Source organism: Mobula birostris, chromosome 3 (assembly GCF_030028105.1).
Source record: "Mobula birostris isolate sMobBir1 chromosome 3, sMobBir1.hap1, whole genome shotgun sequence".
Taxonomy (NCBI): domain Eukaryota; kingdom Metazoa; phylum Chordata; class Chondrichthyes; order Myliobatiformes; family Myliobatidae; genus Mobula; species Mobula birostris.
Window position 1 is genome coordinate 214,742,468 of NC_092372.1, and position 14,093 is coordinate 214,756,560.

General features: G+C 41.5%; 1 protein-coding gene across 11 annotated transcripts in view; it reads left to right on the forward strand.

Annotated features, from left to right (window-relative positions):
• The window catches only part of kmt2ca (lysine (K)-specific methyltransferase 2Ca), a 487,395-nt gene that overhangs the window by 385,030 nt on the left and 88,272 nt on the right, over window positions 1-14,093 (forward strand). For all 11 annotated transcript variants that reach the window (XM_072254064.1, XM_072254065.1, XM_072254063.1 and 8 more), the window contains 4 exons: window positions 237-374; window positions 468-500; window positions 597-698; window positions 5,898-6,039. In XM_072254064.1, coding sequence (XP_072110165.1) covers window positions 237-374; window positions 468-500; window positions 597-698; window positions 5,898-6,039 — 415 coding nt within the window. The remainder of the gene's footprint in view (window positions 1-236; window positions 375-467; window positions 501-596; window positions 699-5,897; window positions 6,040-14,093) is intronic.

Here is a 14,093-nt window from a genome sequence, read left to right on the forward strand (position 1 = left end):
GTGCTGTAATAGTCTGTGATTCTAGGTGCTGAAATGCCTATACTGACTAATTACTGCTTATACTACCTACAGCTGATTAATAATCTGTATATAATAAACCAGAGCTTTATTCAAAGAGTTTGAAAGTATAAGATGTAGTATTAACTCTATAGCATTGCCAGCTTCATGAAGCAGATTTTTTTTTTGTTGCACTGAACTGATGACTGTCAAAATAATCGAACTAACTTTTTGTTCAGCTGGACTGGATATTGGCCCAATTTCGGAGGATCCATCTTCAGTTTCCCAATCAAGTGGAGGCCAAGGTTCACGGCCTTTGACTGAGGAACAGCTAGACCGAATACTTAGCCCCGATCTTGAGAAAATAGTCACAGATGGTAAGATTATTTGATGGTTACCCAAGCTTTGTTTTGCATACATATTTTGAAATTTCTTCTGGCTTACTAAAAAAAATCTTATTTTGCTTGTAGGGACAATTCTGAGTAATCTTTACAAAATTCCAGGTAATTATTTTCAGATATGAAAGCATGCTATTAATAATATTTATGTCAGAATATAATTCTTACTACCATTAACATCTGTCTTTCTTTCAAATGAAGAACTGGAAGGAAAAGAAGTGGAAGATCTGTTCACAGCTGTGCTAAGTCCTTCGGCTAACCAGCCTCCTCCACCTGCATTGCCTTTGCCTCCACCTGACCATGGTATAGAATTGTTTTATGATATGAATTTATGCTGTAGCATACTGCCTCAAAGCTCTGTGCAGTCCCAAGGAACTTTGCATATGTTAAAACAGTGCAGTTACTTCAAACAAAAATAACTGGATTATTGGTGGTTAATAGTTCAACATTAAAGTATTATTCTGTTTGAAGAAATTGTCAATATACAGTATATTGAAATTTGTTTCAGTCAAACACAGTATTTTAGGGTCTGTTGCCTTTTTGTTCCTTCCTCACTCTTCTGCAACCCCCCCCCATAAAAAAATGGTCGTGATTGCCAGTTTTAAACCACAACTGGCGGGTTGCACCTGTACCTGAGGGGGACCAATATTCTCACAGACAGGTTTGTTAGAGCTGTTGGGGAGGGTTTAAACTAATTGGGCAGGGTTGTGTGGGAACTGGAGTGAAGAGACTCAGGATAGGACGAAAGGTAAAAAAATCAAAGATAACATGCAGTCAGATTGTCAGGAAGGGCAGGCAGATGATTGGACAAGATTGCAGCCAGCGAGGTGAGTGTCAGTGCATTAGGGATGCAGAATCAAAAGGCATAGCAAATACTGTACTCAATATGTTATATCTCAGTGCACAGAGTTTAAGAAATAAAGGTGGATGGTCTTGTTGCACTATGACAGATTGTCAGGTATGATGTTGTGGCCGTCACTGAATCATCATGGCTGAAGGATGGTTGTACTTGGGAGCTGAATGTCCAAAGTTGCACGTTGTATCGAGGAATAGAAGGGTGTGCAGAGGAGGTGGTGTGGCTGTACTGGTAAAGAATGGCATCAAATCATTCGAAAGATGTGACTTAGTATCGAAAGATGTCAAATCCTTGTGCATTGAGTTAAGAAACTGTGAGGGTAAAAGAACCCTGATGGCAGCTATATACAAGCATCCCAACAGTAGCTGGGATGTGGAACGGAAAATATAAAAGGTGTGTCAAAGGGACAATGGTATGATAGTTGTGGGAGATTTTAACATGCAGGTAGATTGGGAAAATCAAGTTGATAATGGGTCTCTGAGATTGAATTTGTTGAATGCCTACAAGTTGACTTTTTAGAGCAGCTTGTCATTGAGTCTACTAAGGGGTCAGATATAGTGGATTATGGTTTATGTAATGAACCAGAGGAGATTAGGGAGCTTAAGGGAAAAGAAACCTTAGGAGGCGGTGATCACAATATGATTGAGTTCAACTTGAAATTTGATAGGGAGAAAGTAAAGTCTGACATAGCAGTACTTCAGTGGAGTAAAGGAAATTACGGTGGTATAAGAGAGGAGTTGGTCAAAGTAAATTGGAAGGAGATGCTGGCAGCGATGACAGCAGAGCAGCAATGGTTGAGTTTCTGGGGAAAAATGAAGAAGATGCAGGGTAGATGTATTTCAAAAACACAGAAATGCTCAAATGGAAAAATAGTACAACTATGGTTGACAAGAAAAGTCAAAGCTAATGTAAAAGCAAAAGAGAGGACATACAACAAAGAGAAAATTAGTGGAGAGCAGAGGATTGGTAAGCTCTTAAAACCCTACAGACAGCAACTAAAAGTATCATCAGGAGGGAAAAGATGAAATATGAAAGCAATCAAGCAAACAGCATCAAGGTGGATAGAAAAGGCTTTTTCAAGTATATAAAAAAATAAAAGTGAGATGAAAGTGGATATACGACTGCTAGAAAATGAGGCCAGAGAAATAATAACATGGGGCAAGGAGATGGCAGATGAACTAAATGAGTATTTTGCATCAGTCTTCACTGTGGTGGATACTGGTAGTGTGCCAAGTGTCAAACAGTGTGAAGGAAGAGAAGTGGGTGCAGTTACTGTTACAAGAGAGAAGATGCTCAAAATCCTGTAAGATCTAAAGGTGCATAAATCACCCGGACCAGATAAACTGCACCCTACTGTTCTGAAAGAGGTAGCAGTAGAGATTGTAGAGGCATTAGTAATGATCTTTGAAGAATCATTGGACTCTAGCATGATTCCAGAGGACTGGAAAATTGCAAATATCACTCCACTCCTTAGAAAGGGAGGGAAGCAGCAGAAAGGAAATTATAGACCAGTTAGCCTGACCTCAGTGGTTGGGAACATGTTAGAGTCAATTGTTATGGATAAGGTTATGGAGTACTTGGTGACGTAGATTCAACAAGATAAAACTAAGTCAGCAACACACATCAAAGTCGCTGGTGAACGCAGCAGGCCAGGCAGCATCTGTAGGAAGAGGTGAAGTTGACGTTTCAGGCCAAGACCCTTCGTCTCGGCCTGAAACGTCGACCGCGCCTCTTCCTACAGATGCTGCCTGGCCTGCTGTGTTCACCAGCAACTTTGATGTGTGTTGCTTGAATTTCCAGCATCTGCAGAATTCCTGTTGTTTGCGTTAAAAAAAACTAAGTCAGCATGGTTTCATTAAGGGAAAATCCTACCTGATGAACCTGTTGGAATTCTTTGAGGAGATTACGAGTAGGATAGATAAAGGGGATGCTGTAGATGTTGTATATTTGGATTTTCAGAAGGCCTTTGACAATGTGCCACACATGAGCTGCTTAGCCTGTTAAGACCTCATGGTATTACAGGAAAGTTACTAGCAGGTGAGAGCATTGTCTGATTGGTAGGAGGCAGCAAGTGGGAATAAAAGGATCTTTTTCTGGTTGACCAGTGGTGTTCCGCAGTGGTCGGTGTTGGGACCACTTTTTATGCTGTATATCAATAATTTAGAATTGAAATAGGTGGCTTTATTGCCACGTTTCAGATGATACGAAGATTGGTGGAGGAGCATGTAGTGTTGAGGAAACAGGAAGGTTGCAGTAGAATTTAACAGATTAGGAAAATGGACAAGAAAATGGCAAATGAAATACAATGTTGGAAAATGCAGTCAGGCACTTTGGTAGAAGAAATAAGTGGACAGACTATTTTTTAAAGGGGGAGAAACCCCAAATATCTGAGATGCAGAGCGACTTGGGAGTCCTTGTGCAGAATAGCCTAAATGTTAACTTTCAGGTTGAGCTGGTGGTGAGGAAGGCAAATGCAATGTTAGCATTCATTTCAAGAGGTCTAGAATACAAGAGCAGGGATGTGATGCTGAGACTTTATATGTCATCAGTGAGGCCTCGCCTTGAGCATTGTGAACAATTTTGGGCTCCTCATCTAAGTAAAGGTGTGCTGGCATTGGAGGGAATTCAGAGGAGATTCAGAGGAAATTCACAAGGATGATTCTGGGAATGAAAAGATTATCATGCGAGGAGCATTTAATAGATCTGGGTCTGTACTCACTGGAATTTAGAAGAATGAGGGAGGGATCTCATTGACACCTTTCGAATGTTGAAAGACCTAGACAGAGTGGTTGTGGAAAGGATGTTTCCCATGGTGGGGGAGTCTAGGACAAGAGAGCACAGCCTCAGGATAGAGGGGCATCCATTTAAAACAGAGATGCAGAGAAATTTCTTTAGCCAGAGGGCGGTGAATCTGTGGAATTTGTTACTACAGGCAGCTGTGGAGGCCAGGTCATTAGGTGTATTTAAAGTGGAGGTTAATAGGTTCTTGATTGGACATGGCATCAAAGGTTATGAACAGAAGGCCAGGATATGGGGCTGAGGAGGGGTATAAAAGGATCAGCCATGATTGAATGCCGGAGCAAAGTCGATGAGCCAGATGGCCTAATTCTGCTCCTATGTCTTATGGTCTAAATTAAATACTGTAAAATTTGAAATCTATTGTTTATTGAATATCTGCACTCTGGGTTATTATGTGATGAAATGAGAACAGATAAAACTGCAGCAAAGAGTAGAAAACTTACCAGTACAATGCCAGCTGTGCTTAATATGGAAGTAATATGTAATAGAAGTATATAATTGTATATGTACACTTGTATATGCTTTGAGGTATCAGTTTTGAGGAGGAGACAGACAGCATTGTTTAATAAGTGCCATGTCCTGCAGAAAATAGCAAGTATAATTACAATATTTTGTATTTGCTCTATATCCTCATTATTGCCTATTATCTTTGTCTCAGTTCAGTATATTAATTCAGAAATTCTGTAATTTTCTAATTTTCACTGCTTTGGTTTTAAAATATTTTCCATTTAGCTATATAACATTTACTTTGTGTTGATTATAATTAGCAGAGTTCATGTCATGAATTTATTTGCTGTGTATAATTCTTGAAGAAATTTGCTACTTGAATGGGGATTTGTAATTTGTCTACCTCACATTCTAGATCCTCAGCATTAGTACTGTTCATTGGTAATCCCTACAGAGAACCACTGTAGTTCAATTTCTCCCTGTAGATGGGGATTATTACATTAAATGTAAGAATGGGATGAGAATAATATAAATATTTGTTTTGTAAATCTCAAAATGATTCGCAAAATTTTCAGATGTTTAAATTGATCTCTATAAGGAAATTATTGGAAAACCTCTTGTTTTTTAAAACATAAATTTTACACTATAATGCCATTAACGTAGTTACTTTTCCTCAATGAGTTGTCTTAATATGGTGACTGAGACAAATTGCGGTGAAAGATTTGGTCCAAATGCTCAAACAGTGTTCAAGTCTGGAAAGCTCAGTTATTGCATCCTGTTTCTGATAGCTTTCATCTGCAGAGGTCACCAGTGAAAGCAGTCTTGTGTATCATGACAAAGTTTGCTGTTTTTTTTTATCATTTTGCTAAGCCCCAAAGATGACCATCCCATATGTTTAATCAACATGTGGGGGATTTAAGTCCTTTTCTTGGAGTAGAGCCATCATCTGAACCATCCCTATTGCTGACATTTGTATGTAGCTGACAGCTGAGTCTTCCATCTGCCCAATTTGGGTAGATGTCAAAAGCTTGTATCGTTTTTCTAAGAGGATCCAGAAGTGTCTGCATTTTTTTTTCTGCCTAAACAGCCACAGTGAAAACAATACGGTTCAGCACCCACCTTACTTTGCTTTTCATAAATTAGCTGCTGTGTCTGCCTACAACTTGTACAGTGCATATATTCCCAACAGAAGTTCATTGATCGTATAGTACTTCGGGGTATTGAGAACTTATAAAGTGCTACATTTCAGATTGTCTGTTAACTACTTCCAGAAAAGGGGGGTTATTAGTCCTTTTAGGGACTTGGTGAATTTGCCATTGGATGTACATTCAAATCATTAGTGACATGGTAACTACATTGGTAGTTTGATAATGACTTTACTTGTCTGCTTCCTTCAAAAGGCAACAGAGGCTTTACCAGGGTTCCAGCCATGAATGGTGTGATTGCACCACAACACCAAACAGCTTTAACACCTGGAAGTGGACGATGCATCACCACCACTTACTCTTCCATCCCTCCGTCACCATTCCCTGATGGCAACCGGTATGCATCAACATTTTTCATTCATTTACCATAAATGGATTTTATTATGGCATAAAGAGATTGTGAATTAAGTCTTCCAAGTTATGACGACCTGTGATGCTTAAGAAGTAAGATTACACATGAATATTTCGGGACACATTGCTGTCTATGGATGTGAGCCGTAGGAGCTGGAGTAGGCCTTTTAATAAGATGACTGATTATGTGCATCAGCCGCCATTTTCCTGTAATTCCCATATCCCATGACTACTTCATTAGCTAGAAATCTATCATTTGAATGCCATCAATGACTGAATCTCTACAGCCCTCCAGTACAGAGTTCCAAGATTTGCTCATTTTCCAAGTAGAAAGTTGCTCCTTATTTCAGTCTAAAATGGCCTGTCCTTTATTTTTTTAAACTTCCTAAATTTTGCTTTCCTCAGCTAGACAAAGAGGGCTCCCTCCCTCAATCCTGTCAAGCCCTTTTTAGAAATTTGTATGTTTCAATGTGGCCATTTTTCATTCTTTTATACTCTGGAAAATAGAAGCATAGCCAGCTGGATCTCTCTCTCTCTCTCTCTCTCTCTCTCTCTCTCTCTCTCTCTCTCTCTCTCTCTCCATCTCTCCATATGTTGTAATCACCACACAAGTGAATTAGAACCAAATGTAGGTCACTCAGCCCCAGACATGTGCTCCACCATTTAGTAAGGTTATCGCTGATTTGATTGGACCTTCAACTTCAAATTCTGTCTGTCATTGTAATCTTTTACTCCCTTTCTTATAAGGTATCATCTACCTCTGCCTTAAAAATATTCAAAAGAATCTGCTTCCACCATCCTTTGAGGAAAGAAGCTACACCTGTAACATTCCCTCTTTTCCCTTTCTCCACAGATGCTACTTGATCCACTGAATTTTTCCAGCAATCTCTTTTATTTCAGGTTTCCGGCATCTGCTTCCGACAGTTGAACATACTTTTCTGTCTCGATTGCTTGTGTTCATTCTCTTCTATTTACACTCCTCACACATCAACTATTGTTCAGCTGTAGTTTACAAACATTAGTTTCCCTCTAGAGAATCTCAGTGGAATTTGTGTCATTGGGACAACCCTATTCTCTGTCTATCACAGACATTTTTTTTGTTCTCTGGAGTCCTCTCAGCTTTACAACTGAAAGCATGCTTGTTATCTTATTTTTCTAGTTCTGTTGAAAGGTCATCAGTCTGAATCATTTAATATTAATATCTCTGTCTACAGATGCTACTGGCCTGCCTAGAACTCTCAGCATTTTCTGCTTTGATTTTCTACCTACCATAGTATAGCAAACTTGGATGTGTTGCACTAACTTCTTAATTATAGATTGTAAACAGTTGAGAACCCAAACACTGATTTCACAAAACCCATTTACTGTGTCGCAGTCTGAAAATTTTCCATTCATTCCCACTGTTTTATGTCTGTTAACTGTCTTCATTTCCTGCTGATTATATTATCCCCAATCCCATGACGATCGGACAAACATCTTTTATATGCGAACAGGAGCAGAAGTGGGCTACTCAGTCTCTCGACCCTGCTTCATAATTCAATAAGACCTTGCATTCTGACTACTCTCGTACTCTTTCACCCTCCTGTTTATTCACCGTTTCCTACCACTTCCTTAAAAAATAATCTTCTTCCAATATCCTTTTGAGGAAAGAGCTTCAAAGACTTTCAATCCTCTGGGAAAGCATCACATCTCCTTCTCAAATAGGTGACCCCTTATTTAATCCCTAGTTGCAGATTCAGATTGAGGTTTAGTTATCACATGTACATCAAAACATACAGTGAAATGAATTGTTTGTGTTAGCAACCAGCACACTCAAGGATGTGATGGGGCAGCTAGCAAGTGTCACCACATATTCTGGCACCAACACAGCATGCCCAGAATGTTCCACAGAACAACACTAGCAGCAATAACAGTAACAACAACAGCAAAACAAGATCCTTTTCTACTCTTCACCTCCAGCCTGATGTTCTTTGTTTCTCTTCCATGAAGGAAGATGATACATTAGTCATGTCATAGAGTCTGCATCAAAATGTCAGTCTGCCTAGTCACATCAACCTGCACGGGGACCACAGCCCTCCATACCCCTCCCATCCATGTACCTATCCAAATCTCTCTTAAATGTTCAAATTGAACCCACATATACCACTTCTCCTGGTAGCTTATTCCACACTCTCACCACTCTCTGAATGAAAAAGCTCCCCCTCATGTTTCCCTTAAATATTTCACCTTTCACCCCTAACCCATGACCTCTAATTCTAGTCTCACCTAAACTCAATGGAAAAAGCCTGCTTGCATTTACCCTATCTAGAGCCCTCATAACTCTGTATGCCTCAGTCAAATTTCCCTCATATATCTACATTCTAGGGAATAAAGTCCTAACCTATTCAACCTTTCCCTATACCTCAGGTCCTGGCAACATCCTTTTAAGTTTTCTCTGCACTCTTTCAATCTTATTGACATGTTTCCTGTAGGAAGGTAACTAAAACTGCACAAAATACTCAAAATTAGGCCTCACCATCATTTTATACAACTTCAACATAACAGCCCAACACCTGTACTTTAATTTATGAAAGCCAATGTGCTAAAAGCTCTCTTTATGATGTTATTTACCTGTGACGCCATTTTCAAGGAATTATGGATCTGTATTCACAGATCCCTCTGTTCTATTGTCCTCCAGTGCTCTAGCATGCACTGTGCAAGTCCCTACCCTGTTTTGTCCTCCCAAAGTGCAACACCTCACACTTGTCTGCATTAAATTCCATTAGCCATTTTTCAGCTGGTACAGATCTCGCTGCAAGCTTTGATGGTCTTCCTCACTGTTCACTCCACCCCCAATCTTGGTGTCATTCACAAATCTGCTAATCCAGTTACCACATTATCACCCAGATCTTTCATATAGATGACAAACAACAATGGATTCAGCTCCAATCCCTGCTGCATGCTACAAGTCTCTAGTCACAGAAGCAACAATCCACTACCAGCCTTTGGTTTCTTCTGTCTAATAGCTAATCCAATTTACTACTTAATCTTTAATGCCAAATGGCTGAACCTTCTTGACCAACCTCCCACATGAGGCCTTGTCAAAGGCCTTGCCAAAGTCTATGTAGACAGCATCCACTGCCTTGCCTTCATTAACATTTCTGGTAACATACCCAAAAACTGTAAGATTGTATAGACATGACCTACCATACACAAAGCCATGTTGACTATCCCTAATCAGTCCCTATATCTATCCAAATACTCATATATCCAGTCCCTAAGAATATCTTCCAATAACTTACCCACTACTGATGTCAGGTTCACTGGACTATAATTTCCTCTACTTAGTCTTAGAGCCTTTCTTAAACAACAGAACAACATTAGCTGTCCTCCAATCTTACAGCATCTCACTCGTGGCTAAGGACATTTTAAATATCTCTGCTATGGCCCCTGCAATTTCAGCACTAGCCTCCCATAGAGTCTAAGGGACCTCCTTCTCAGGCCTGGGGACATCCACCCTAAGCAACACTCACAACACGCTAGAGGAACTCAGCAGGTCGGGCAGCATCCGTGGAAATGATCAGTCAATGTTTCGGGCCGGAACCCTTCGTCAGGACGGAAGAGGGAAGGGGCAGAGGCCCTATAAAGAAGGTGGGGGGAGGTTGGGAAGGAGAAGGTTGGTAGGTGCCAGGTGAAAAACCAGTAAGGGCAAAGAAAAAGGGGTGGGGGAGGGGAAACAGGGAGGGGATAGGCAGGAAAGGTGAAGAAGGAATAGGGGAAAGCACAATGGGTAGGAGAAGGAGGCAGAACCATGAGGGAGGTGATAGGCAGTTGGGGAAGGGGGCAGAGTGAAATAGGGATAGGGAACGGGAGGGGGAAGGAAATACCGGAAGTTGGAGAATTCTATGTTCATACCAAGGGGCTGGAGCAACATCTCATATACCGTACCACTGACCCTGGGCCCATTGTCACTACTCAAGCGAGGTCTAAAATCTTAACCATAAACTTACCTCACCCTTCACCTCTTTTTGCCAAAGCCTCGAAGTAAAACCTCAAGATCTCCACTCTAACTGTCCTCTCCAACAATGATCTAGATGGTATATGAGATGTTGCTCCTCCAACCTGAGTTTAGCCTCATCATGGCAGTAGAGGAGGCCATGTATGGACATATCCAAATGGGAATGTGAAGCAGAGTTGAAGTGGGTGGCAACTGGGAGATCCTGTCTGTTGTGGTGGACGGAGCCGAAGTGCTCGATGAAGCGGTCCCCCAATCTGCGTTGGGTTTTACCGATGTAGAGGAGGCCGCACCGGGATCACCGGATGCAGTAGATGACCCCAACAGACTCACAAGTGAAGTGTTGCCTCACCTGGAAGGACTGTTTGGGGCCCTGAATGGTGGCAAGAGAGGAGGTGTAGGGTGTTGCACTTACGCTTACAGGGATAAGTGCCGGGTGGGAGATCCGTGGGGAGGGACCGATCCCTGCGGAAGACGCAGAGGGGTGGAGAGGGAAAGATGTGCTTAGTGGTGGGGTCCTGTTGAAGGTGGCGGAAGTTGCAGAGGATAATGTGCTGGATTCGGAGGCTGGTGGGGTGGTAGATGAGGACGAGGAATTCTGTCCCTGTTGTGGCGGGAGGATGGGATGAGAGCGGAATTGCGGGAAGTGGAAGAGATGCGGGTGAGGGCATCATTGATGACGACAGAAGTGAAACCACGATCCTTAAAGAAAGAGGACATTTGAGATGTCCTGGAATGGAAAGCCTCATCCTGGGAGCAGATGCGGCGGAGACGGAGGAACTGGGGATAGAGAATGGCATTTTTGCATGTTGCACAGTGGGAAGAGGTATAGTTGAGGTAGTTATGAGAGTCAGTGGGCTTATAAAAGATGTTAGTGGACAGTCTGTCTCCAGAGATGGAGACCGAGAGATCGAGGAAAGGGGAGAGAAGTGGACCAAGTGAGTTTGCAGGGTGGGTGGAAGTTTGAAGTAAAGTCGATGAAATTGACGAGCTCAGCATGGGTGCAGGAAGCAGCACCAATGTCGTTGTCAATGTAGCGAAGGAAAAGTTGGGGAGCAGTACCAGTATAGGTTTGGAGCATAGACTGTTCCACATAACCAACTAAGAGGCAGGCATAGCTGGGGCCCATGCGAGTGCCCATAGCTACACCCTAATTTGCTTCAAGACAGCAAAAACCTCTTCCTCTGTAATCTATATATGGTTCGTGACCCCACTGCTGCTTTGCTTCACTTCAATAAGACTGTGACTGTCTCCCGAGATGTAAAAAATCTAATTAAGATCTTCTCCCATCTCACTTGGCTCCTTGCATGCTATATATGACCACTCTGATTTCAAGAGGACCAATTTTGTCTCTTGCTGTCCTTTTTCTTTTAATATACCGTATCTGTAGAAGCCCTTAGGAATCTCCTTCACTTTGTCTGCTAGAGCAACTCATGCCTTCTTTTGGTTCTCCTGAATTTCTTCTTAAACATTCCTCATATCCTTCAAGTACCTCATTTGCTCCTTCCTGCCTATACTTGCTATGCACCTCCTTTCTCTTAACTAGAATATCTGAGTACCTCTCGAAACCCAAGGTCCCCTCAACTTGTTATCCTTGCCTTTTATTCTGACAGGCAAGTATAGACTCTGTACTCTAAAGTTTCACTTTTGAAAGCCCCCAATTTACCAAGTACTCCTTTCCAGAAAATGTCCTGTCCCAATCCACAATTGCCAGATCCATTCTGATACCATCAAAATTGGCTTTTCTCCAATCCAGAATCTCAACCCAAGGAACAGACCTATCCTTCTCCACAATTATCTTGAAATTAATGACATTCTGATACCAGATGCAAAGTATTCCCCCACACTAACTTCTGTCACCTGCCCTATCTTCATTCCCAAATAGGAGATCTAGTATCGCACTCTCTCTAGTTGGGATTTCTATGTACTGATTTAGGAAACTTTCCTGACCATGTTTGACAAACTCTGTCCTATCCAGCCCTTTTGCAGTTTGGGAGCCCCAGTCAATATGTGGAAAGTTAAAAATCACCTACTATCACAACCTTGCATGTCTTGCAGCAGTCAGGGATCTCTCTACAAATTTGCTTCTCGAAATGCTGTGGACTGTTGGGTGGTCTATAATATAATCCCACTAACCTGGTCATCCCTTTCTCATTCCTTAGTCCTATCCAGTTAACTTCAGTAGACGAGTTCTCCAGTCTCTCCTGTCTGAGCAGCCAAGTCTTTTACCCTGACTGGTAATGCTACCCCTCCCCCTTTCAATTGCTCCTACACTTTTCACGTCTAAAACAACATAACCTTGGAGCATTGAGCTGCCAGTCCTGCCCTCTTGCAGCCATATTTCACAAATGGCTGCCCAGCATTCCCACTGCTTCTAACTGTGCAATAAAGAAAAAAAGGAAGAAAAGTTATAGTTTAAAAATCTACCTACAGCCTTCACTCCTCACCAAAGCCTGAACTCCCCACGCTACCTCTGGCCCACTCCCAGAATGGACACTCTGCTTAAACCTGTCTTCTTATTGGCCCTTGCCAAGTGCCGAATGTGCACAATCCAATGTCTCCTTGGGAACCGTGGAGCACAGAATATACTAAGTCCCTCCAGTCAAAATCCAACATCTCTTTGTGAACTGTGGTGCACAGAATTTTTTAATTAAATAGTAGTTTTATAATTTGCCAATTTAGTCAGTTTTTTATTCTGCATCAATTTTATTTCTTGAATATAAATTCACAGTTGCTATGATGGGATTTGAGCTCTCCAATCAGTAATTGAAGTCTCCGGATATTAGTTTAGTAATTTAGTAATGATGTTCTTGTGCTATTATGATTATGCTTCCCTGAGGCTTCCTAACGATAATGTTAAAAATCATGCTTTCATTGTATAGTGCTAGATCCAAAGTTAAACTTTCCCTAGTTAGTTCCTTTTGAATATTGATTTCATAAGATATTCTCAATTCATTTCATCAACCTGCCCTTCATATGGTGAATACTGAGTATGTGTGTGGATATTCCAGTTTATAGAATCACTAATACTGCCATATTTTAAAACACCTGTAATTTCTTGGCAATATTTCCTGCCTTCTCATTTAAGTACCTTTAGGAAGACATACTCTGCATCCACAAGTTACTCAACTGAACCCAAACTGCACCTTGATTTTCCTATTCCATATCCCTTCCTTGTATCCTAACCCTTGTTATCAATAGCAAACCTTTCCATTCTGAAAATCTCTTCACATCCCAGAATATTTATTTATTGAGATACAGTGTGGAATAGACCTTTTCGGCCTTTCGAGCCGCGCTGCCCAGCAATCCCTTGATTTAACCCTAGCCTAATCATGGCACAATTTACAATGACCAATTAACCTACATCTTCGGATTGCGGAGCACCCAGAGGAAACCCACGTGGAGAACATACAGACTCCTTAAAGGCAGTGGCGGGAATTGAACCCTGGGTTACCTGTACTGCAAGGCATGTGCTAACCACTACACCATCTTGGCCACTCTGCATCCAAATCTTCCGAATGACACAAATAAAGTCAATAGCGTCCGAAAACCTCAGGTTTCAAGAACGGCTTCTTCCTCATTGCCATTGGATTTTAGAATAAGCCTGACTACCTCAGATGAAATTTTCTTTGGGTATGTATGGTTATAATAAGCTTGAACTAGAAATTCCTTTATCACTGTCAAATTCATCATTGTTGCATTTTCTCAAGCCCATTTATCTTTTTTTTGTTTTTTCCTATCCTGCATGATTTTACCTAAATTTACTGTTCTGGGTAGTCTTCTAAAGTTACCCCTTCATGAACCTACCATGCAAAGAGTTTTCTTTTTTTTTTCTCTCCCTCTCCCTCTCCCTCTCCCTCTCCCTCTCCCTCTCCCTCTCCCTCTCCCTCTCCCTCTCCCTCTCCCTCTCCCTCTCCCTCTCCCTCTCCCTCTCCCCCTCCCTCTCCCTCTCCCCCCATCCCAACCACCAACTTCATTTGTTTTATCCTCTGTCTGCCATCTTACCTATTCGATATGGCACTCGATGCCCTTTATCTAGTTTCAAT